We start from the raw sequence: 26029 nt of genomic DNA, 5'->3' as shown, positions 1-26029 counted from the left end.
TTAAAAAAAATATAGTGATTATTTTATTTTATTTACTCCTTCACTTATTTATTTAGTAAATAATTAGAATTAAGAAAAACCTATAAGAAAATCACTACTAGGAAAGAAAAATTATAACAAAAAATCTTAAATAAGAGTGACACGAAGGCTTTTTCATATGTTATCACAAGAGTACTATTTCAATACCCATTCATTCAGCCGTTTAACATTGATAACTCAATAAGTTGAATGAAGAATTAAAATACTGATAAATGAAGTAACTAAAGTATGTTTAAAAAGATTAAAGGACTAATAAAGAGTACAAAATGGAAATTTCAGTCTACAACATCTTTAAATTTAAAATAATATTAGGCACCAACTAATTCCAATTAAATTAGATAATTTTATTTACGAAAATAAGTTTCTTTTGGTATCTTTTTAATACAATTTTAACGCTAGATCTCATTTAAGTGAAATTTGATTTCATATTTTTATTCCACTGAAATGAACATTAAAAAAATAAGCAAAATTAGGCTATACAAAAATAAATGAAAAGTAAAAGCTCAATTTTTCTTAATACAAGAACAAAAAACTTATATACGATTCCAAAAGCTAAAAAACTTATAAAACACTACGAAATTATGAAAAGATGAAACTAAAAATTATAATAAAAATAGATATAAAAAATGTTTCAAAAGAAATAAGTTTAAAATAACATGTTTTTGAGAAAGAACAATATAATTAAGTCATTTTCAATTTCCAAGTAAATGGACTACAGTTTAATAAATAAATATTAATAGCAGAATTTGCTAATTGAAAACAAGATCTCATGACTGACTGAGACTTCTCTACAGTAGTTATTCACTTAGTAATTCAATTAAACTTCTTTACAACATTTTGAAAAATGTGAATAAATAATTTGGCTATGGAAACTAATTGTTATCTAATACATATTTACTGGATTCCTTGTGGTATATTAACTAGCAAAAAATGAGAAAATCACCCAAAGAATTTGTAAATGTCAACTATTTCAACCGTTGGCTCAGTTTCATGTAAAGGCCCTGCAAAAAAAAAAAATCTATCAGTACTACACAGTAGAAAAAAGGACAGTTCTTTAAGCACCCTTTATCACTCAAGGTGCACCCTTTCATTCTAGAAAAGGAGGGCAACTTGACTTTTACAAGGTGTAGAAAGTTGAAGCCTAGAAAATATTGGTCAAATGTAAGTGAAACTTTTCCCGTTTAAGCATTTCAAAAGCATGATAATGAAAGTGAGTAAATTAAAAGATTTTCTTCCTCTTTTAAGCAAAACTAGAGAAAAAAGATGATCTGATAGTACAAGGTCTGGCTCATTAGTTTCAGAAAAAACAGAATTTAAAAGAAGTTCCTGATGACTTTTCTAGGCTTTGATCTTAACATCTTTTTGTCATTTTAGTGCTTAAATATATGTTAATATTATCCCTTAAATCTAATGATTTTTAAATTTTGGACTAAAGTGATTGATAAATTGCATTTCAAATACCTTTTTCCTTTTAATTTTCTTATTTTCAGGAATTAATGGGATAACCTATACACTTTTAGGAACCTGAAAGATGTTTATACCCAGAAAGAATGAAGCTTGAGATGACTACATTGAGATTTGCAAAACAAAGCACAAAAAGGAGTCTCTTGTAGAAACCCATCTCAAAGACAAGAATGAATAACCTTACATTTGTTGTGTGTATTGTTGCTCCGGTAGTCATACTGATATTCTGATCAGGAACCAGTTCGAAGTTCATGTGCTGTATAAATATTGCAAGAGCAACTATAGCTTCCATTAAAGCAAACTGATCACCAACACACTTGCGGGGCCCTCCACTGAATGGAATGAATCTGCAACATGTTTTGATTCATAAAATCTGAGGAACTATGATATACAACAAAAAATATTCCACAGAAGATATAACCAGAATGAACTGTCCCTTCTCCCCACTGGAGGACAAAACTAAAAATGGTGAGTTACGATACTGAATAGGTTAGGGGAGAAGGGTAGGGAAGAGCCACTAGCAAGTGCAGCTCGTGTGACTAGCGACCACAGTGGAGGTGCAATTTCTGTCAACATTGACAGAAAGAATGATTACTGTAACAATAATGCAAACCTGAAATCTGTATTTGTTTCATTTGGCACCGGACCATCCAAATCAAATCTTTCTGGCATAAACTCTTCAGCCCTATCCCAAACCTTGCAAAGTTATGAAGTTTAAAGAATAGATCAAAATAGTGAATTCAGCAATAACATTCAGACAGTGCAACAACTTGCATATCAAATTTAATTTGCCAAATGATAAAAAAAAAACAACTCCAATCACCGTAGCAAATGCATGATGACAGGGCACGTAATATTTGAATAAAGAATCAATAATTTAAACAAAGCAACCACGGGGTGAGAGGGTTAGAAAATCATGAACAAAAATCATAAACGCAAGTTGCTTTCTATTGCTATACTGAAAACTGAAAATGAAATAGACAACTTTTTTATGCTCTCTTAAAATCAAACTTGTCATTCACAGTATCATTTTTCTTTCTCTGTCTCTTCCTGTAAATCAAAATAGTAGGGGAAAAACAAGAAAAGGACATTTTGAAATAAATAAATAATCCCTGGAAAATGAGTAAGTTTTGATTTTAGTCCGTATAAAAATGATTTGCTTTTTATCCCTCAAAAGATTGAGATCACTGCTTTTAGTACTTATAAAAGGAATAAATTTTGTTTTGGATGTTGTAAAATATTTTTCTATTACTTTCATCACTCCAAAAAATTTTAATTTCAACTTTAGGTCCCTAACATTAATTTTAAAATAAAAAAATAACAATTATTTTAAGGATATTAAAAAATTTAAGGATGTCACATGTTGACATTATAGTATAGACCCTAGTGGGAAGCTACTTGAAATAGTCAGTTGACCTTTAGTTAAATATATAAACAGTATGTCTCAGATCATATTACGGATTAAAAACAACGATTTTCAAGTTAAGTATGAAAAACAAAGAGAAGGTTTTACAAGGAGCAAAATCAAAGCTAAATCATTTTACAATAATTAAAAACATTTAAATCTAATACTAATGGCTCTACGCTGCCTTCACAGGTCTCCTAACCCTGATTGCAATAGAAATAGGTATAATATGTGGTTACCTTAACAACACACGTAGATAGTAGAACATGGCAAATTCAGCTACTTCAAGGAGGGGTCACATAAAGAATGAAGGTGAATAAAAGAAGAATAGTAGGGATGCATTCGTTAAAGAGGTTTGTCACACAATAGGCCATAGTAAATTAAACTTTTAGACAGCTTGAAACCAAGGATCTCATCTGCTGATTATTAAGCTACTGGAAAAGTCTAATTACAGTGATTTAAAATTCCATAACCAAATTTTGTAACAAAAGTATACAGATTTGGCTACAGAAAGTAAATACCTCAGAAGAACGATGTATGTTGTATACAGAAATCATAATATCTTGACCAGCATTGACTTTGTAAGAACCTGGAAGCTCATCAGGAACTTGAGCTCTTCTTATCAACACCTTAAGGATGCATAGGGTTATTATATAAGAATATCAGAAATTATAACTTTGATGAAACATATCTGACATCGGAAGCTCCAAAAGGAGTATTTAAGAAAAATAAGACACAGCAATGAACTTAGACTGTTCAGAGATATAATAATGATATTTTAAAGTGATTAATTACTAAATGATAATTCAGTTTTTCTGTTTGATTTAAGATTTTTTCCCAAATATTGATTTCTATAGGGAAATTAAGACAAGCCATTAAATAAAATAAAAAATGACATTTTAATCCATAATATTTCCAACTTTTCTGTTACTTCAACATTTAAACTTTTATTTAGCCTCCTTCAATGTGAGACCTTAGAAAATTGGGTTTTAAGCTTGTTTTAAACAATTTTTTATAAATAATATGACTCCACTACAGAAGGCTACAAAGGAAACAAAGGGCATGATTATAGACCACAAAAAAGAGCACTGGAGCACTAAGTACTCTTTACAACTGTTGGAACTGGATGCTTCTGGAAATAGACACATCTAGAAGTTGATGCAGCTGGAGATTTGACACAGCTGATATTGGAGAGATAGTGGTCAACCTGTGACTGGATTAAATTGGGGCTAAACTCCAATTGTTGGGAAGGCCCAAGTTAGACAACTTTAACCTTTCTACTCCTCAATGTAATGACAGAAAAAATGAAGCCCAGAAAAGGAGCCAAACGGCCATATCACACATGTAGGGGAATAACAGAGAACTGGACAGAAACAAGCTTCAAATGCACACTAGAAAGCTTGAAAAAGGTTCAGGCTGCAGACTATTAACCTAAGGTTTCACTACCAAACTCACAAATCCCAGAAGCAACTGGCTTTCAAAAAATTTCAACAATGACTATCACTATATCACCAAATTTCAGTTTCCTCACATAACACACTAGTGATATCATTAGTTTTAAGGTTAACTATCACTTTTCTATCTTACCATACTAACTAATTTTCATAACAAGCATAAACTAGGGTAGATCTGGCATACACAAAAGATACATTGCAACCTACCGGAGGATGTGGATATAGCCGGAGTGATTCAATGATACAGCGTGTCAAGAACTTAAGATTTTTAATATCTTCGTAGGCAGGGCGCCTTCCCTGTAAAACTCTGTCTACCTCTTCTTGTGCTTTTGCCAATGAGGAAGAATCCTGCATAAATAAATCTCATAATGCTAACAATAGTACGCTATAATATAGAGACATGTACAAAATTGAGTAAATCCAAAATAACAGTCATAAATGTTCACAAAAACCGTAAATCCAGCTGAAAGCTGGAAAAAAATTAGAAGGTTGAGGTCATTGAACAATGCTTTTGATATTAATATCTTTGAACCAGGTTTAACGTAGTTTTAAAATTTCCAAGTTTCCATATTAAAAGCTAGATTATTTTGAAGACTCCAGAAAACAAAACTGCAATTGGATCATGCACGTAATCAATTCCCACATTGCCCCATGAAAAATGTGCAAAAGCAACTCGTTGCTACTAATGAGAGAATGGGACAGAAGCTTTGAAGTCAATTCATAAAGTTGTCAATGAGGGTTATAAAGAGGTATTAAGGGAAGAAATGGAGTGAAATGATACCTTGCTTAGAAGATAAAGTGTCCAGGTCAGCACTGAACCAGTGGTCTCGTGACCAGCAACTAATAGTGACAAAAGATCATCCCTTAATTGTACACTGGAAACCTACATGTAGAACAGTCAAATAGAAATAAACATGGAGAGCAGAAATCCAAAGAAAAAAGTTCTTCGTGCCATAAAGCGGAATTATACAAGGTTGAGATGATCGATGATCCAGAAAAAACAACAAAAAGTGTCATCATCACGTGATATGGCATGTTTTAAGTGGTGGCAGCACAGACCTTCATATTTGGGAGTGTAACTAAATTATGCAGATAAACTCAAAGATTGAGCAGTAAGCACAACCACACAAAAGGAACATGAAAATCAAAAAGTCATCTCCATGTGGAATAAAGACTAGAAATCAGAAAATTTCAAGATGGTTCAAAACTTCTCAAAAAGTAATGCAGTAAACGAGAAAAAACACAGCAATAAATAAACATTTTTAAGTAAATAACAAAGAATTACAAGGAAAACAACTGCTTGAATGTGTTATGATCAATCAACATCACAGCCTAAACTACCTAGAAGAGAATGCTCATTATTGACTGACAATCATTAATGTACCAATAAAATCTATACACTAATCCAAAGATTCAATAGATCTATAATAAATAGGAAAAGACAACTTAATATTTCGTCTAATTCATGTGAAATCTCTATAAAGTCACAAATAATTATACACATTTCGAATATACAGCAACAAACACTGATGAAAAAACAATAGACGTCAGCAATAAAATACAGGAATACAGCAAACCTCTTCTCTGCTGGCAAGCAAGAACCGGAGAATACTAGGGTCAGTATCATTCACATATTCCTCAACATCAATTCTTTCCCCCTCAGATTCTACAATCGCCCTACATCTTTCAATGAGATCCTCAACAGTTTTCCTGATAATGCTAACAGCCTCTTCAGCCTTTATTTGTCTTGGAATTAACTTACAAAGAAATTTAAACTGCAATACAAAGAAAGAGAAAAAAATATGTATATACATGACATGAAGAACGGAGTAAGAAAAACCATGTCATGATTGTAAGATTAACTTGCCTTCCAATATGGTAAAAGATCAGTCGATCGAGCCTCTGCCTCTTTCAATGCTGTGTAAACAGCCTCAATAACAGGACTGTCCGCATTGAGTGCGTCAAAGTTATAGTTAAATACAGATAAACCAATAACATCAAGAGTCAACTGTGAAAACTTCGCCTCCATGTTAACAGCAGTTCCATCGAGTGCATCAGGTTGTAGCTTCTCCACTAATCTCTCAGCACATCTACAAAACACCCTATCCACTATAATAGACAAGTACCGTTTATGAAGTGATGGAACCACAGCCCTGCGCCTTGCCTAATATAGATCACAAAACAGTTGTAACAAAGAACCTGTCGCCCAAAATAAGCTATAAAATCATGACAAGAAACACAAATAGTACCAATTTAGTCGTATATAAGTAAATAATTTATATATACTCCAATATTATGAATTGGAATACATAACCATCAAAGTGAGCCACTCTCCTTATCAGACATTATTAATATTCTCTCTCTTCTCGCATACATTTCACATACTATCCCTGCTATTATAAAAAATAATTCTCTCAAAATACTCTATATTCTTAATTGCATATTCCTTTCAATTTACATTGGGTTATCTTTTATATCTAAATTGAATTTCAATATTTTTTTTTTTTAAATTGTTCATAGTTAAAAATAATCTTGTATCACAATATCTTTTTCATTGAAATTCAAAATATAGTTTACATATTTAAAGATATATATTTAATATAAATTTTAATTAGATATAATTAATGTATTAAAAAATATTTATTATTGAAAAAAAGTAAATAATATAAGCACCAACAATATAAACTTTTTTACATCGTCATCTAATCACAAACTTCCGTGAATGCTAAGTTTATTAACTACTAAAATAATTATTTTAAAAGTAATTTCAACAGTATTTTTTATTGGTTGGATGACAATGTTTTAGAATTTTTCTAGACAAACTACTACATAAGAACTTTTAAGAGAGAAAACTAAGAATAAAAAAATGAAAGAGTTTCTTCATAAGCTAAAACTAGTTTCTGCATAAATTAATTTATAGAAGTTCTCTCATAAAGCTTCTCTATATTTTTATTTTTGAACTTGTGCATAAGCTCATCTTTATCTTATAGAGAAACTCATTTCATTCTATCTTTCTTATTTTTCTCTTCTAAAAGTTTATATGGAGAAGTTTGTCCAACAGGCTATAATCGTGTCTGGACAGATTGTGCTGACAAATTAGACTCCTAGAAATAAATATTTATTTAGTGTAGGAGTGTTTAATCAAACTTTTTCATAAACATTATATGATAAGAAAATGAGAAGCAAAAATGAAACAAATTCTTCCACAAACTAGTTTAGGCATAAGTTAAAAATCATCTTTTAGAAAACCTAAAAAAGGAAGTGCTTCTACAAATTATCTGTTGGAGAAGCTCATCTGATTTTTCTTCTAATTTGTTTTCCTAATAGAAGCTATTGTAGAGAAATTTATCCAGATCAAGTCACACTAACCATAATAATTGCTAAATTGCTATATAATAAGTTAACTTTTTTCATTATAAAAATTCAAAACATTCTCAGTTTCTCATAAACATAACTAGAAAACAATGTTGCGAAGGCGAGCATTACCGTCCAGAGCGGGCCTTCGGCAATGGCGAAACCAGACCCGAAGAGGAATTCGGAGACCTCAGCAACGAGGCCCTTAGAATATTTCCCATAGTTCCTGAGCACGTGTTTGGCAATGGCGGGGTCGCTAACGACGACGAAGTTTCTGGGGCCAGCGGCGAGGCGGTAAATGGGACCATAGTCCTGCATCCACTTGAAGAGAGGGAGGAAGAGCGCGCCGCCGAGGAGGTCGGAGACGTCATCGAGCTTGGCGGTGGCGATAGGGATGCCGGAGTCGTCGTTCCCGGCGGTGAGGGAACGAGAGAGGGAGGTAAGCCAGTCGGGGCTGACCCAGGAACCGGACTTGGTGCTGGCGTCTGGGGGTTTGTTAACGGAGGATTTGACGGCGAAGCGATAGCGTTTGGGAGACGGAGAGGATGGAACCACCGGTTTCCCACGCAGAGAGAAGAGAGAGATGGGTGTGAGAGACAGTGAGTAAGGCATTGTTTGAAGACGGTGGTGGATGGAACCACCGGTTTCCCACGCAGAGTGAGTGAATCAACTACTTGCTTTGCTTTGCCTTTTATCTTCCCCTTTATCCATTCATTCTATGTGAACCAAATGGAAATTGTTTAAAAATGTAATTTTAAAATAGTTGTTACAAAAATTAATAATTTTGTTATCACTATGTTGGTACTATAAGTAAGTAGATTATTTTTTTATCATACAACCTAACATGTGTTGCTTACAAAAGTTGTCTTAAGTTAAATATGGTTGTTTACAAAAATTTATCATGGCTAAAACAACTTTTACAATATTAAAATGTATTGTATTATTATTAGTGGTGTTTTACCTACATTAGCATTGAGAATGAACTCATATTGTCCTTAATTGTTGATTAGTTATGTTTTTAGTAGACTGAGGTGTTTTTGGACTTCAAGTCCATGTGCATGATGGTGTCCATGTCATTTAATAAGTTAGGGCATTCTTATTAGTGTGTATTCGGTTGTCCTTACACTAGCCTTTTAGACAAGAGGAGCTATCAAAGATCACAAATCTTTAAAAAATTAGGACAATGATAGGTGTACATCATTACATTCATTTAACATCTAAATAAATTATCAATTTATTATAATATAATATTTTGTTTTATGGAATTCTAGTGGAACTAAATATAAACAAGTTTGCATAAAAAGTACAGTGTTTGATTGAATTGCTTGCTTTTCTTTTTGCTTTTGCTTCTTATATATCTTTTATTTGTTTACTTTTTTTTTAGAATGTTTTTTTTTCTCTCAAATCAATTCAAGAAGCAACTAAAAAAATTCATTAATTCAATTCTAAAATCAACAAGCAAAGTATGAAACATGTTTTAAACAAATTCAACTAAGAAAACAAAGGAAATAACCTATATATGATTCAACCTAGATCATAAACAACAACAAAAAAAAATGTTTTGAAACTTGCTAATGATCTAATAGCAAATCATGATCAGATAAAAGAAGAAGACATGTGTTTAAAATTTCATGTTTTTGTGAGTACAAAATTTTGCAAAAATTTTAGAACTACTTCTAATGGAATGAGGAACATGTAATGCAACTAAACATGATTCTAAACAACTTGAAATATTAGAATAATCAAAGCTAAGCTACTAAAGCATTTGATAGAACCTATAACAAGTAAAGGAATACAATATACAATATGTTATGTAATCTTGAACACATGTAGGAACTAAAAAATAATTCAATTAAGAACAAAAAGACACATGACACTTAAAGAATGAAGAATAAACTAAAAGACACAAAGCAATTAAAGAACAAGACAAAAAAACTAAACAAGAAAAAAATAAAAAAAGAATATGAAGACCTCATGCCAAAATGATGGAATCCTCATCTCATTGTAGCGGAAACTCCAAGGGTATTGAAAAATTCTTAAACTACCAAGTTTCTGAAAAAAAACTCAATTTTCTCCTCTTTCAAGAAAGGTTCCTTGAAGAAGAACATAGAAGAAGATTATTCTCATGTTGACCTTAAGAGCAAGAAGAAGTTTTATAAGCAATTCAATTCTCATTCATCCCATGTACATGTGACAAAGGATTCTATATGAGTCAACTCCCCTTGCAAGCTTGATCAAAACAATTTGGGATTATATTTTTATAAAATAGTTAGATTGAGTAGAAATTGGCTTGAAAACCATTAGGAGAATTTTTCAAAACTTTTTGTTTCTACCTATCTCTATCTCCCTTGAGTGTCAATTTATTCATTGAGCGTTGATTTAGTGCTTGTGATGCTCAAGCAAGATTTATTAACTTGGTTGAAGAGTACTATTTCTCGATTACCATATGGATGTCCAAGTGGTAACACTTCTCACACAAGCTTAAAACCAAAAGGGCAACAATTATCTCTCTTATGTAGCTATAATTAATAGCTTAAGCGGCAAAATTCTGTTAAGTTGGGTGAGGTTATTTTATATAACCAAGTTATAATTGTATGTAGTAAGTACAAGCACTTATAATTTAATTTTAGAGTTGTCTAACTCTTTGTCCAAATCATATAAATTAAAACATCAAATGGTAAGAAGTTGAAGAAAGTTTTTGTACATAAATTTTTAATAGATATTGACTTTTGATGTAATGTATTTACCATGATCTATGATTGTATGATATGTGAATCAATTATAAAATCTTGGATTGGATCAATATTAATCTTTAATAAAATATTCTTTATATGAATCTTTAAAAAAATATTTATTTATTATTTGTTATCTTGTATCCATTTGACGGAGGTTTGTTGTAAACCAGTGTTTTTGAAATGGACCAAATATAATTAATTGCATTAATTAATGTATTTGAAATATATTTACTTATATACTTCTGTATATTGATATAAATTATCGATGATTTACCCTTCTTTTATATTTCTTATGTGATTTCTACAGTACATGACTACGTAATACATAATATTCACTGTATTAGAAAAAATTCTAGAAAATATAATTAGGTGATTTCATACATCTATATATATATATATGAATAATATGTTATGTAATAGAGTAATTTATGGATATTACGGTATTCGTTCCTTTTGCAGAACTAATCTTGGCTAGTCATCTTATGATGACAGTGTGAATGAGAAGAAAATCTCCAAAGATATATCTAATTATTATTTTCCGTAATTAATTGAAGTATCAATACTAGCATCTTTGTTCACGCTCACGATAATGAGTGAGAATCAGAGTGTCCTACCAAATTAACATTAATAATAATATGTTACACAGATAACCTCCATCTATTGTGTGCCATGCCACTTCACTTCAACTTATATAAAATTCCAATAATGTAGTGAAATAAATTATTTGATTTGTTTATTTTCTTCTCCTTCTAGGCATGTTGAAGTCAATTTCCTGGAGTCAAGAAAATCCTTTCTCTTGGGCTCTCTGCTGGTAACGTAAGCAAGAAAAGTATGAAAATTGGTGTCTGCGTAACGTTTGGGATTGGCTTCGTCAATAAGTTTTGGTGACGGTCTTACAGTATAGTTGAAAGGAAGGCTATGGAGAGAAGCCACTGATGTCCTATTCTTCTCAGCATTAGCCATCACCCTATGCAACACACTCTTGTACTTTCCGTTGCTGTATATCTGATAATCAACTCAACCCAACAAAAACGAATTTCAGGATATGACTTTTTCATTCATATTTCTTAAATTGAGACACGCCTAAGAATGTGTAATGTAGTGTATGAATGAAGGAATGTGTTACCTCTAGGTGATCACCAACATTGACAACGAAAGCGTTATTCATAGGTTGAACAGTTAGCCATTGACCTTGGAACTGTACCTGCAAACCCTCCACCTGGTCTTGGAGGAGGAGTGTGAGGAATCCATAATCAGAGTGAGGGGGCATCCCCAAGGTTAGGTCAGGTTCAGGACATGGTGGATACAAATTGAAAATCATCATCTGGCTCCCATCTTCCAAGTCTTTTAGGATGTTGTTTTTTTCTTCTGTCACCTCTTCTTCCTTTCCTTCAATGATTCCTAAACTCTCTTGAATGGCTTCCATCAACACCAGGAACAAGTATCTGGTTTTTTCTGCGTAGCTAGCCACCACTTTCCTACATTCCAATTAATGAAATTTTTTGTAAGTAAAAGATAATTAAGTTTGTCACAATTACCAGTTAAGTGTTCAAGCCAACAAAGATTGACAGATTTAATAATTTTTCTAGACATATACAGTTTATAAAGTGAAGAACACAACCGAAAATAACTTTTCCTTTGTCTGATTTCTTATGTTTCATATTTTATTTGTCTATTTGAAACGTTAACATAAGGTTTAACATGATGCTGTGATAACTATAATTGACTTTAACTATATTTTCAAGTTTTAAAGGACGAGTGTGACTGCTATAATTGACTTTATCAACTAGATCTGTTTTATACTTAAGACAACCTTGTTTGAACGGAAAGACTATTACTGATGTCCAAATTGACACTAATTTTTGACTATATTAAAATTCGCAATGAAACTACAACCAAACGAGACTGTCAGCCAACTTAAATCTTAATTTTGTATTCCTGCAAGAAGTGGAAGCAACATTTTTTAATTAGTTGAAAAATATTTAAGAAAAGAGATTATTTCATGTTATGGCATAAGATCATGTCACGAGCCTTTTTTAAGAGCCTTAGTAGTGTTGTTTAATCCTACCACTTGCATCGATCTCGTTGGCATGAAGTTGTTAATTTGTTTATGGAGAAAGTTGCCACTAATTGTAGTCTTTGATATATACATATATAGATGGATACTAGGTATATTAAACTTTAAATTGGTTGTCTATGCAGAGAGAGAGAGAGAGAGAGAGAGAGTGAATAGATTAAGTATTAATTAATATTTAATTTAGGTTATGTGTAATTAATTAAGGTGAGAGTGTAGACACCTGAAGTCTAAGGGGGAATCAGGCCAGTGGGGGAGGAAATCAGGTAAAGGATGACAGAGAAGTTTCAAGAAGTCCCTCCAACATAACACACTGTCTTTGGTTTGGCTGAAGCTGGTTCCACATCGAACAGGTGCTCTCATATCAGTTGTCATGTACTTTTCTCTTTCCTCCAAAGGAAGATCAAAGAACTTTCCACTCACATCCCTCATGCTGCTCATAACATCATCTGAGATACCATGGTTTACCAGCTGCATCAGTCAAACAAAATCAAACTCATTCTTCATCCAACAGTCAAATACACAACCTCAAAATTGTTTAACAGTTTTATATATATGCTGCTCATTATAGTTACAAGGTTTCACTATTTCATCAAGTTTAGGAAAGTTATGTGCCTAGTTGGTTTCTCACCTGAAAAAAACCGTACCCTTCACAAGCATTGGCCAGGGATTGAAGGACTTGTTGCCTTCTTGGACCAAGCAATTCAGAATAATCAATGATGGGTAGCTGAAGGTTTTGCTTGGCAACATTTGAGTCTTCTGAGTTTGTAGTTGGTCGATCCGAAGGTGGAAGTATGTACTTTTTAGGTATAGTGTGAAGGCCACTCTCCATGAGGTGCTTAACTCCTTTCTGATATTGACTTCCTGGTGTAACACTCTCGCCATTTCCTACCATTGCTGGAGTCATGTGTGCTGACTTATGAAAATCCAAGTTTTGATGGATGAGATAATGTTGTGTTGATTTTGATGCGTATATATAGTGAAGAGGAGAGAAGTGTGGGGTGAGGAACAGTAGCAAGTTTTGGAGAAACCAGATTCAGGTTTGTGAAGAGATGGTGGAGAGATTCTAATATTAACAAAATGGTTGACAAAAGTTGAGTCAGACCTTGAGTAGGGTCGCCACTGTGAACACAACTGCATTATTATTTCAACCGTTATGCATTAATTGGAGATTAATTGTGCCTTTCATAGGACCTACCTCTCTCTCTATGCATGCATTCCTTGAACTATTTTCATAGCTGACTTTTGTGCTACAAATAAAAAAATCTTTTAGGTTTTGACATAGCCCTACGACTTATCTCTCCATATGCTTCAGGTCCATATTCAAAGCATTAGTACCAGTAATTACCTCATTTCTAGATCATGCACAATCTTTTAATTTAACAAATACTTCTCAGTTCAAATTCTACATATAAACAACTTTATTAAATACGTATAGAAGAAAAGTTCTCCTTTTTAGCAATTTTACTTTATTGAACCAAAATTATCTTACATTTTAAACAAACAATATCTTTTAAGCAGTTATATAGTAAGAGAAGAAAGAATTTCATCAATTATTGTTAATTAAAATTTACATTATTACTCAAGTGTTACTATAACTAAAGTCTTTTAGATATTGCTAATAAATAATTTTTATTAATAATTTGCTTATGTGCGTGTTTTGAAAAGAAATACAAAAATATATATTATAAAAATTGATATTACAACAGATTGTAAATATGATTTACCTCAGCATTTATGAGGAGCTTGTTTTCGGAGAAGGATATCCTGCACCTTTCTACTATCATAATATGATTTTTCAATTTTTTTTTACCTCATTTACTACCTTTATTTTTTTTATTATTATATGTTAAAAAAAATATTTGGATAGAAAAAATTATAATTTTTAGAAAAAATTATAATTTTTAGAAAAAATAGATCTATCAAATTAAATTTTTTTATTTAAAAATATTTAATTTTTTGAATGTTAAATTTAGACAAAACAATTTAAATTATTCAATTTTAATTTTATTATTTAAATTAGTATATTTCAATTATTACTAAATACAAAATACAAAATATATTGACGGAAGGTTCTACACTTAATGATCCAACTTTTCTATCTCATTTACTAGCTTTGAAATATCTTATGTTTACATAAAGAATTTTACAATTTTTAGAAAATTCAAATACCCTCAATTTGATTTATTTTAATTTTTTTAAATGCTGTATTTTTGATAAAAACAATTCAAGTTTATTTACTTTGAATTTTTTTCTTTAAACAAAATATTTTAATTATATGATGATTCAATAGAAACCAATCTTCATGTATTCTTTTCGACATGGTTAACTCATTTAATGTTTCTTATCATCAGAAACTCTTTTAAATAGACTACGCTCGGGTGGAAAAGATTTGACCCAGACTTAGGAATATTCTAAGACGATTCAGGATCTAAAAATATCCTAATTTTAATTAAAATACAAATATATATATATATAATACTTTTAATAAAATTATTACTTCATATTTTATTTTAATGATATTATCATATTTTACTTCTCTTTTCGCTTTTAGTAACATTAAATTTCTTAAATTTATTTATTTATACTTTTATTTTATAAATAACAATCTTAACATATATATAACTCTAATATCATATATATCATGCATAGATAGAAGGATGGATACAAAGAATAAGAATAAGACAGGGACTGAAAATAAATAAATTACAATATGCAAAAGATATAATATTTGCCAAAAAACGTTAGGTATTAAGTTTACTTTCATTATAATATAAATTATATCAAAGTCTACGTAAACAATATACATCATTAAGACTATATAATGCTTTTACGATCACTAATTTATTACTATTTTTCCAAATCAATAAATTATCTATCACTAAACCTATCTTACTCTTATTATATATCCATAATATCTATACCACCGATTTTTTATTAAATAAAGAGTACATCATATGGAGTTAAATTTTTTTAGAGAAAACTTTATTACTCACATTGATTTTATCTTATGAGTCCAACAAAACTATTACTAGTAAAATATACCTATAGTTTTAAAAAATAATATATATATATATATATATATATATATATTGAAGGTAAATTTAACATCTAATTGATCATGAAATGAGTATGTTTTTATCTTCATCTTTATAAGAAGATATTATTTTCCCCTTTAAATTATGGAATCATTGTTTTTATTTATGTAAATGAGATAATTACTATAAAGAATTTTTCTTTGAATTTTGTTTAAAATTAAAATTATTATCGCATACCCTTAAGATAAATAAATTATATTTATTTTAAAAAAATTTAAAAAAAGTGACATACGCTTACAGAGTACCAGAGCTACTAGTAAGTATCAAATACAATAATTACTTTCCTTTTCACATAAACAATTGATTGTTGTTGGAAAAATTGACAAAAAAATGATGATTTCACATTTTTAAGGTAGGAAAACTAAATAATATTTTCTAAATTACGAAAAAAAATTCTTTTTATTTAACAAAAGTAAAATAATATTTAACTTTAATTTAAAAGAATTTGACACCTTTGTATCTTTTTTATATATTATTTTTAAATCAAAGCTTCCCTTGAGTCTATAAAAAAGTTTACCAACCAAACAAATTAAATACTTGTGAGACCTAATAAATTTGAAAATGTGGAATTTCACATCATGATGAATGCATGAAAGCATTACGTCATCTTTTAGTCTCTGTCTTGGAAAAAAAAAACTCCTTAATCCAAATTTCGCTCATAGGTTGCATTTTCAAGAGTTGTAGACAATTTTTTTGAAGGAGTTGTACTAATAAATGATATAGTTGATTTGTTCAAAAAGTTTGAAAAAAAGTTGGTTGATTATAAAGGTGATTTTTGGAAGGCACAATCATTACAAAAAAAAGAGTCATTTATCTATCAAAAAATTCTTTAGATAACAGTCAAAATCATGGAATTGAGTTCAATTCTATGGATAAAAATTAAGTTTGAATTCAAACCTGAAATCAAGTTTAACTGCATCACATAAACGGATAAAAAAAAAGAGCTGAAGAGGGCATGAAAAACATAATAGAAGCATGTGTCACACTTCAATTCTCATGGTCACTTAGTAGAATTTTCCTGATCCAAATTTAAGTTTGAATTTCAATTTTTTATCTTTAATTTTGTTCACATTTTTTGACCAAAGTAGCTACAAATAGTCATCTCTTATATTTTAAATCACTTTGACAAATATGAAATTAGTGACTATTTACTAGAGCAACTAGGTCTTCTCCAGTTTCTTCCAATTACTTTGTTATACTTATTCTTGTTTTGTGATTGATAGGTTCATGTTTCTATATCGTTCTTGTGTTGTAACAATAATTGATTCAAGGACTTTATGAATTCCTTTGTACCTCAAATTCAAATGAACATTAGTGCACACAAAGTTTTTAACGCTACTTAAAATAACATTTTAAAAATATTGTGAAACCATCATAAATATAGATGTTACCATGACGAGGGTTGATTTGTTATTTTTTCACTTAGCACTAAATTGTATTGTTTAGTCGTGTAGTTTGTTTTTTTTATCACTTTTGACAACAATCTGGTATTGTTACTATCGTCGTTGGAGTTGTATATTTTTTTTAGCGTAAAGTGTCATCAAAGTTACATATGGTGATGCCTTTGTCCATGACAATATATTATAAGTGCATTTTTTTTAATATTTGATTTGTTTTGTTAGATACCTTTAACATGTATTTGTTTTAATACCAAATAGATAATATAATTACGAATTACCCTACTTCATGTCACAAACTCAATTATGAAGGTTTCATTCACCAAAATTTTGAATCAAATATTTAAATACATAAATAAAGATTATTTTTTTTATGAGTAAGAAAAAATAAATAAATATGAATCACTTTAGGGTGGTCAAACTTTTATACATCTTAGACAGAAAGTCTAAAACAGTCCAAACAACAACAACAACCTCTCACAAATAAGAAAATGAATCACCAACCTAACCTACCACAAATCACTTGTTTTTAATCGAAAACATAAAAACCAAAGGATCAAAACACCAATCTGAAAAGAAAAAACAAGCGGAAGAAACTTTGGAAGTAACCCAAGATCAGACCTTCAGTTGAGGCAATGAGAAATTTTCAAAATGATCAATCACTCATTCCTTGAAAATATGTTTATTCCTATGACGTCAAATCTCACTAAACAAAACACAATAAATATACGTATGTATAAATTGTATAATAATTTTAAATTGTGATCATAATTTTTTTTTTTCATTATAACTTCATCTGCCACAATTATAAAATCGCCATGAAAGACCTTTTCATTAAATATAATTAAATATAATAAGTTGGTCTTAATTAATTATCAAAATTAATATATGGATTGATTGACTCAATTCTTAACTTACTCTGAGATATTCTATTAAACCCATCAATATAACTGTATTAACCCATTGAGTTTTTCTTTTTTTTCCTTTTCGTGTTGCAATAAAAGATAATATTATTAAATAGTCATTAAATTACGTTTAAAATAATAGTGTGTTAACTAAGTGGTTCATCAATTAACACACCCTTGTTTACTTTAACCTCTACCATGAAAGATTGGGGTTGTATCAGATCATTCTAAGTTCTTTTATTTACTTCTACCCTCTTCTCAGTAACAACACCTATCACAAATAAAGGCTTAAAAACCCAATGGGACTATTAGAAAAGTATAATCTTTAAGTTCTACCATTGTCTTTTGTAACTTATTTTCTTTCTTCTTTTTTCAATTGTATATATATCAACCCTTTAATGAGATTAAAAAAAATGAGTTAGGATTGTATTCCTAACTTTAAACAGTAACTCAATCTAACTTGTTTAAATTTCTGGCCAGTTAAAAGCAGATTTAGCTGGGGTTTACCACTTCAAATATAGATATAAAGAAATAATTGTTACACACACTTAATACTTATGGCCCTTAATATACTATTTAATAAGCAAAAGGATGACTCTTCATCTAATGAGAAGGGTTGATGATGTCACCATAAGTTAGCACCAACTCAACAATACACATATACGACCCTTTCTTGAATAATCTAATGACCAATGCACAATATGTATATATAATAATTAATATATATATGAAATCAATCAATTAGAGTACATGCACCAAACCACCCCGTTGCTTAAATATTAAATTCAATTAAAAATCAAACTTTATTAAAGTCAAATGCTATCCACACACAATTATATAGCTACTTCTAGGACCAATTTTAGTCACTCACCATTTTTTTTAAAACACAAAGCTTTGCATAATTTATATTTCCTAGTAATATCTATATATGTAGTAGGTTCTAGTCACAACAAAGTTTCTGGTTTTGGAGACGTGTTCGTAAGGAGTTGCAAGTTGCACATGGAATTTGTCATTATTTATAACTTGTTATCTGATTTTTAAGTATCGGTTTTGTAATTGTCAACTCATCTTCAGCAAATTCCAAGCTACACTATCATGTCATACTATATTCATTTTGATATATATATATATATATATATATATATATATATATATATATATATATATATATATATATATATATGAGAAAAACAAACGCGAAAATATCACACACAATCACAAATCAAACTGCAGAAAAAATAAACAACACAAAATTTAACGTAGTTCTGTCGCCAACTTAAACCTATATCCACACGAGCAACTTATTAGGCTTTATTTCTTTTTTGTTGCGTACAAAAAATAGAGATAATAAAGGGACACAATGATTAACTTTACCCACTCAACAGGTGTCTAGTCAGTCCAACCCAATTGATCTTGGCTTCATACCCAACAATCTCTCACTTGAAGCCACGGAACAATGTTCACCTGCGCTTCAACGGTGTACAATGATTAAGCTCATCCACTAAACATTGTGTATAGTCAGCCCAACCTAATTGGTTTTGACTTTATACCCAACAATATATATATATATAGGTAACACAATTTAAATTTTAACATATTAATTTTATTCTTTCTTTTTATTTTTCTCTCCTATCAGTTGTGAAAAAAAATGTGTATAAAAACACTAACTCTAACTCTAATGTCAGCCAAAGGAAAGAAATATACCTGGCCAACATTTAATTATTATATATACCTTATTCAGATACTTCAAACAAAATATAATCATTTTGTAAGTTTCAAATTATATCCCACATTTGGGTAAAGTTCAAGCTTAGTCAGCCTCCAACTTGGCAACTTCACCTATCTGGCTTAGGTAATCAAAAGATAATCTTTTATATAAATATATAAAATTCCGTATATAATAATTGACGTCGACAAACACACTTGGAAAGTTTCATGCAAAACCAGAACATTGTTTTTGGTTGCGCTGAAAGAGATACGTATTCCATGCATGCACTTGATTGATTTTTCAAATAACTCAGAAATTCACTAAAATAATCTTATAACTAATGCAAAATATAAAATGACACTACAAATTATGGAAAATCATTTGGAAGATTACATGTTGGAACTCTGACCAAAGGGATGTAATGTAATTTTCTTTTAGAAGAAGTAGTATCACTTTACAAGAATTTTTTTTATGCAAATTTGGAAGGAAATTTGGATGGTAGAAAGAGCACGACAACAAGATATATTTTTTCGTTGGGTGATATTCAGTTGGAAGTTTAAACTTCATCAAGGCAATGTTTTTTCTCTCAACCATTAAAGTCAAGTATATAACTATAGAAACAGCAAAAAGAAATGATAAGAACGAAGAATCTTCTCAAAGAATTAAAGAAAGAGTTACTACTACGAAATCATTAAATAGATATTGAAAATCATTAAATAGACTAAAAAAAATAAGAAAATTAAGAGAACCAAGATATGAGGGAAGGGTGCTGAAGGAGACTTGAGGGTCGTAAGCCACAACAATCCTCACACAAATTTACATCTTTCTTCTTCTCAAATTTTTCGAATACTCATGGAGAATGTAATGATCAAGATTTTTCAGAGGTGGACAATGGTGAAATAGGTATTCATTTTGCGAAGACTCAATAGGTGGGGAAGAAGATTTGGGTTTGTGAGGTTTTTTTATGTTGACAATGTGGGTAGAATGGAGAAGGAGTTGGACCATATCTTCATCCAAGTTAAACAATGTGCCTAATGCTATTTCGGACGAGGATATTAGTAACTATAAGTGTGTTGTGGTTAATATTTATGCAGCATGCAATCTGCACGACAAGTGATTTGGATTGTAGTAGTCAACGAAGTTTGGAAGTATAGAAACATGGTAATCTTTAAAGGGGAGTAGTAGATGTTCTGAAAACTTTTGCTTTGGTCCAATTAAAAGTTTGGTCTTGGGTTACATCCCAGTCATAGTTTGCGCTTTTTTTTCTGATTGGTGCATAAATATGTTGGTTTCTATGAGGATGATCTCGTGATGTATTCAATTAAATTGTATGATTGTTTGCCTCGGGTGACTTTCTCTAGATTAAGGTAGAAAATTTCTATATAGGCATACATGGGAGTAAGTCTAGTAAAAGAGGTTAAGGTTGTCTTCATGTATAAGGATTGGATCACCTATAAAGTAGTTCATATTTATTATTTTTTATTATCATAAAAAAACCCACTTAAAATAATTAATACATATAAATCAAAGAGCGTTAATTGATTACCTGGTAGCCAAATCCTAAATTAAAATAAGGATACCCACCCATTTTTTTAAAAATCACAGTTTCATCTACTATTCCCGAAGTGCAATGTTCTTTAACTATAATAACTAAAGGTAATTTAAAAAAAAAATTCAATTCAACTAAATATCCAATCCAACAAAGATAATGATAGCATAACGAAAATTTTCACTCGTTATTGCTAAGATTGAATGAGAAAAATCAAAAATAATTTCCGGGCAATTACTTCCTGCACTATATCATTGCACCCAATTTCAAAATGTCCTTAAATAAAATAGAATATATATATATATATATATATAAATACATTCTAGATTTTGTTTTTAGAATATGTTTTTGAACTTTTTTTTTTCATAATGAATTTTTTTGTTTGTGAATTGTTTTATTTGGAATAAGATTTTGATTTTTGTTTTTAAATTTTCATTTCTGGAAACAATAATTCTTTTTATCTATTTTTTTAGAATGTATTATTTCCAATTTCAAATTTTCATTTCTAGAATGAAGGATATTTTTGAAATTTTAAAACTATATTGGTGCAAATTGGGTGTAGAAAAAATTTGTCTAGGCAAATTCTTCCTATATCCAACATTTTTCAACCTGCACCCAACACAATTTAAAAAGTTCCAAAAATAACTTTTATTCTGGAAATAAAAATTTAAAATAAAAAATAATACATTTCAGAAAAATATATCCAGAAGATTTTTTTTATTCCGGATATAAAAATCCGGAAACAAAAATCAAAAGCCCATTCCGGATAAGAAAATCCGTAATATAAAAAATAATACATTAAGGGCATTTTTGTCTTTTTCATTGAAATTGGGGAGTAATGTGGTACAGGAAGCAATTGCCTTTTCGTAGTCTTAAGGAGTCCAATGTCAAGATCATACTTCCGGCCCATGTAAAATTTCGCCAAATGGAATGGACCAGAAAAATCAGTTCTGTTAGACAACATTAAGTTACTTTTTTGCATTCTTATAGTTTCTTCATGTACTTCTATGTGATGTTGAAAAGGTTAAAATGTTCATATTTTAGTTTTTCCTATTATGGAATTCGAAAACATATTTTAAATTATACACTTAAAATATTCTATAAATATATTTCAAATTATATAATATAGTCAATTTCATAAGCATATTATGGATTTTGGAATTATATAAACGAGAAATATACTGAATTATATAATATAGAATGTATTTCTGAATTATGTAATCTAAAAATTTATTTTATAAATAGATAATTAAATTGTGTTATTCAGGTGATTTATTTTCAATTACCATTAGTAATAATCAATTATGCTTATTCAATATAAATAGTTTCAAAATATTATTTTTTATGATAATTGGCTATCCTTTAGAATAATCGAGTAGGTGCTAATATGTTTATATATTCTAAAAGGCTATTTTCATTATTAATCAATTGATTTTTAATATAAATTATTATTATTTCACTTTATTCAAACATTTTTTCATTAGCTTATGTTGATAATCAATTAGGTCTTGAAAAATTATCATTTTATTTTAGCAAGAATCATATATCACACCTCAATTGTTTTAGAATAGTTTATTGAGTTTATTGATAGACGAAGAAGTTTTTAAATCACCAATTCACTTCCATTTTTAGAATTGGAGAGCTGTTTTCTTTACATTTGACATCCAAGCTTATTTTGATTATTTTTAATAAAGATAAAAGATCTTGATATAGTTGGACGAAACCAAAGTTTCAATGAGGGTGTATTTATTAACCTACCACCTTTGGTTTATGAGGAAAATCACTCTTTTTTTAAAAATAATATGAAGATATTTCTTGAATAAGGTAGTATGGGATGCTATAGTTAATGATGCTTTCATTACTTTTCAAAACTTTGAAAATATGCAAGTTCCAAAGAATTTCTCTCCTTGGAATAGATAAAAAAAATAGAAAAAAAACTAAGTATGATGTAAGAGCAAAGAACATGATAGGTCATTCCTCACTCTAGATAAGTTCTATAAGTTTCAATCTTTGAAAAGTGTCAAAGAAATGTAAAATGCTTTGCAAGTGACTCATAATGTGAATAAAATAAGGAAGAACAATCTCATAAATTTTGAATATACAATTATAAAGTTTTTTCTCTCAGTTTTTTAATCGAAAATTACAACTAAAGACTTGGTCATCTCATACTAGTACCACTCGTCAGTAAGATAATCTTTCGCCCTTTTAAACTTAATAATTTATCATAGTTTTCAACATTTGAAATCATTTGTAAAACCCATTATTAAGTTCTCTTCTATGAAAATAGCTGATGTAGGACCATAACTATATTATGTGACATAGTCCAACTATGGAGATATATTTTAGAATACCAATACCCTACCTATATTTTTTTTTGGTCAATGATAGCTCATATATGAATTTTTCTTAACAAGAACAACAAAAGCAGAATAACTCTAGGATAGTATCTTCAATTGCAGTAACTACTGGCTTTTATTTTATAATAACTGAAAATTGACAACTGGTTTTGATATCTTTAGGGAACAGAGCCTTGGATATCCAATCTTTCAAGAGTTATATTATACAGATATTAGTATTGATATAATCCAATCATTGAAAGAAAAAATGTGCAAGCTACCTTTAAAGATGATATAGCACATAAATATCAGTAAAACAACTCTCATTAAAAAGGATTAACAGAATCTTCCATAATTCAAATATGAAAATTTTGAACCAAAGAACAATGTATAAAGAAAGTTTTATATATTGGTATATCTCAATGTATGACATTTATGCATAGGGTGAGGTGGTCCATTCCCTGAGCTCCTCTATATTTACTTTGCTGTAGGCAAAAGGGGGTCTCTAGCAGCAGATTTACCAGGTTTCCCTCTCAAGTTTGATAGAACCAAATAGAAGAATCCAGCAGAAAAGAAGCTTATAAACCAGGCATTGTTGTAGATCACTACAAAAGTGTTAGGAACTGAAGTTGCAATTCCAATTTTCTGCAAGAAACCAGGAACCACAGGTAGAACTCCAATAACTAGTGCCAGAATAGCAGCTACATTAAACCCCCCTGAATACCTGTATGCCCCATAAGGACTCTTTGAGTACAAGTCATTCACATTCAAATTTGTTTTTTGTATAATATAGTAATCAGCTAGAACAATTCCTGCAATAGGACCCAGCAAAGCAGAATATCCAACTAGCCAAGTATAAACAAAGCTCTCGCTTGACTGAAGAAGCCTCCAAGGTTGAAAAGCAATCCCAAGGAGTGCAGTTAGAAGAGCTCCTCTTCTAAAGGTGAACCATTTGGGGCTGAGATTAACTAGAGCATTTGCTGGTGCCACAACATTGGCAGCAATGTTGGTGGTGATAATGGCTAGGCTTATACCAAAGATTGCAATGATCCTAGTTGTGAGGCCACCAATTTGACCAAGAAGTTGAATTGGGTCAGAAATAACTTGACCAAATATTACTTTTGTGGATGAGGTGACTGCTAGACCAACAAATGTGAATGCCCCCATAAAGATGGGAAGCCCAATTTGGCCAATAATTTGATCCTTCTGGCTCTTAGCATATCTAGTAAAATCAGGGATGTTAATAGCCACAGTGGCCCAAAAGCTTATATTGGCAGTGAGAGAAGGGAAGAAAACAGACCAGAATTCTGATGCAGAGAGCTTGGAAGACAAAGAGAGCATGTGACCAATGCCACCAGCTCTGACACAAGACCAAATAAGAAGACAAGAAGTAAGAGCAACCAATATTGGAGCTGAGTATTTCTCAAGCTTTCTAATGCCATCAATTCCACTCCACACAAAGCCCAACTGAGCCGCCCAAAAGACCAAGAAACAAGCAAACTCAAGCGGGGAAGTGCCAAGCCAAGGTAGAGGCTGGGACAGTGAAGCTTCCTTCATGGACTTTGGCAAGAGAAGGAAAATTGCCTCCCCACCAATCCAAGACTCAATTCCATACCAACCACAACCAACTAGGGCCCTTAGAAGTGTAGGAATATGAGCACCATGGATGCCAAAAGAGGATCTAACAAGAACTGGGAATGATATGCCATAACGTGTGCCAGCATGGCCAGTGAGGACCAAAGGAACCAAGAGGATCATGTTGGCTGCCACCACAGTTGCTATGCCTTGCCACCAGGCCATGCCAAGGTCTACAAGGCTACCAGCAAGGTAGTAAGAAGGGACACCAACAACTAGTCCAACCCATAAACTGGCTATTTCAAAGCCAGAAAATGTCCTTTCACTTGCTGCTGTTGGCTTCAGGTCTTCATTGGTGAGTGTGGGATCATACTCAAACTCCAAATCAGGCAGTGATAAGGAGTTTGAAGAGTTGGAACATTTCATCGGTAGGAGTTTCACTGAGGAATAGCTGTATGGTGAAAGGAGGTTTTTTTTCAGTTTTGAAGACAAGAAATTATGGGTGGAAGAGGAAGAAAAGGTTGGAGTTTTGGAGGGTGGCACTGGGGCGAGAAAAGGAGAAGTGGGGTGAGCATGAAAAGTAAAACTTAGACATTTAGAAACAACCATGTTCTTTGTGGTGTTGTGGCTGTGAGGACAAGGCTGTTGCTGTAGAATAATACAATGGTGTGATGGAGATCGATGATGAGTGGTGGGGAATGAATAATGCCAAAAGCCAACTTCTTTATTTCTTCTCTTTTTTTTCATTTATTGTGAACCAAAACGGATTTGAAGAATGAGGCCAAAGAGTTTCCCTGGATCAATCAGCTAAAAAACTGACACGTGATTATATTATCTCAAATTGTTAATAATCTAAATGATAATACATAAACAATATTTTATTATTCTACACCAGCTTCATAAATGAATAAATAAATAATACTTGATGATTCGAAT

The 26029-nt window shown here is 30.7% G+C and overlaps 3 protein-coding genes across 3 annotated transcripts; all 3 read right to left on the bottom strand.

The window, feature by feature from the left end:
• Nucleotides 1–720: 720 nt before the first annotated feature.
• Nucleotides 721–8466, bottom strand: LUT1 (Cytochrome P450 superfamily protein). Its single transcript, XM_068637591.2, has 9 exons — nt 7849–8466; nt 6230–6526; nt 5940–6137; nt 5144–5245; nt 4570–4710; nt 3430–3537; nt 2117–2199; nt 1688–1850; nt 721–1040 (listed from the first exon to the last, which is right to left on the bottom strand). The coding sequence occupies exons 1-9, from the start codon at nt 8326–8328 to the stop codon at nt 1005–1007; spliced, it is 1608 nt and encodes a 535-aa protein (XP_068493692.1). The 5' UTR covers nt 8329–8466; the 3' UTR covers nt 721–1004.
• Nucleotides 8467–10945: 2479 nt separating this feature from the next.
• On the bottom strand, nt 10946–13557 carry LOC137830322 (putative 2-oxoglutarate-dependent dioxygenase SLC1). Its single transcript, XM_068637590.2, has 4 exons — nt 13157–13557; nt 12749–12996; nt 11578–11929; nt 10946–11456 (listed from the first exon to the last, which is right to left on the bottom strand). Exons 1-4 carry the CDS (start codon nt 13430–13432, stop codon nt 11172–11174), a joined length of 1161 nt encoding a protein of 386 aa, XP_068493691.2. The 5' UTR covers nt 13433–13557; the 3' UTR covers nt 10946–11171.
• A 10269-nt stretch (nt 13558–23826) lies between these two features.
• On the bottom strand, nt 23827–25829 carry NCS1 (permease, cytosine/purines, uracil, thiamine, allantoin family protein). Its single transcript, XM_068637589.1, has one exon. It carries the CDS (start codon nt 25700–25702, stop codon nt 23996–23998), a length of 1707 nt encoding a protein of 568 aa, XP_068493690.1. The 5' UTR covers nt 25703–25829; the 3' UTR covers nt 23827–23995.
• Nucleotides 25830–26029: the final 200 nt, after the last annotated feature.

The sequence above is a fragment of the Phaseolus vulgaris genome, chromosome 7 (assembly GCF_051622355.1).
Source record: "Phaseolus vulgaris cultivar YP4 chromosome 7, ASM5162235v1, whole genome shotgun sequence".
NCBI classification, from domain to species: Eukaryota; Viridiplantae; Streptophyta; class Magnoliopsida; order Fabales; family Fabaceae; genus Phaseolus; species Phaseolus vulgaris.
This window is presented reverse-complemented; position numbering and strand designations above follow the sequence as displayed.

Bases quoted from the DNA above. Each gene is read 5' to 3' on its own strand.
- LOC137830322 (XM_068637590.2), bottom strand. From the start codon at position 13,432: ATGACTCCAGCAATGGTAGGAAATGGCGAGAGTGTTACACCAGGAAGT. The intron at 11,930-12,748 runs GTGTCTACACTC...ATTGGAATGTAG, and splicing joins GATTCCCCCTTAGACTTCAG to GAAAGTGGTGGCTAGCTACG. The intron at 11,457-11,577 runs GTAACACATTCC...GTTGATTATCAG, and splicing joins ATGTTGGTGATCACCTAGAG to ATATACAGCAACGGAAAGTA.
- NCS1 (XM_068637589.1), bottom strand. From the start codon at position 25,702: ATGGTTGTTTCTAAATGTCTAAGTTTTACTTTTCATGCTCACCCCACT.
- LUT1 (XM_068637591.2), bottom strand. From the start codon at position 8,328: ATGCCTTACTCACTGTCTCTCACACCCATCTCTCTCTTCTCTCTGCGT. The intron at 5,246-5,939 runs GTTTGCTGTATT...TTCTACATGTAG, and splicing joins TGCTTGCCAGCAGAGAAGAG to GTTTCCAGTGTACAATTAAG. The intron at 1,851-2,116 runs GTTTGCATTATT...AACATGTTGCAG, and splicing joins GAAACAAATACAGATTTCAG to ATTCATTCCATTCAGTGGAG.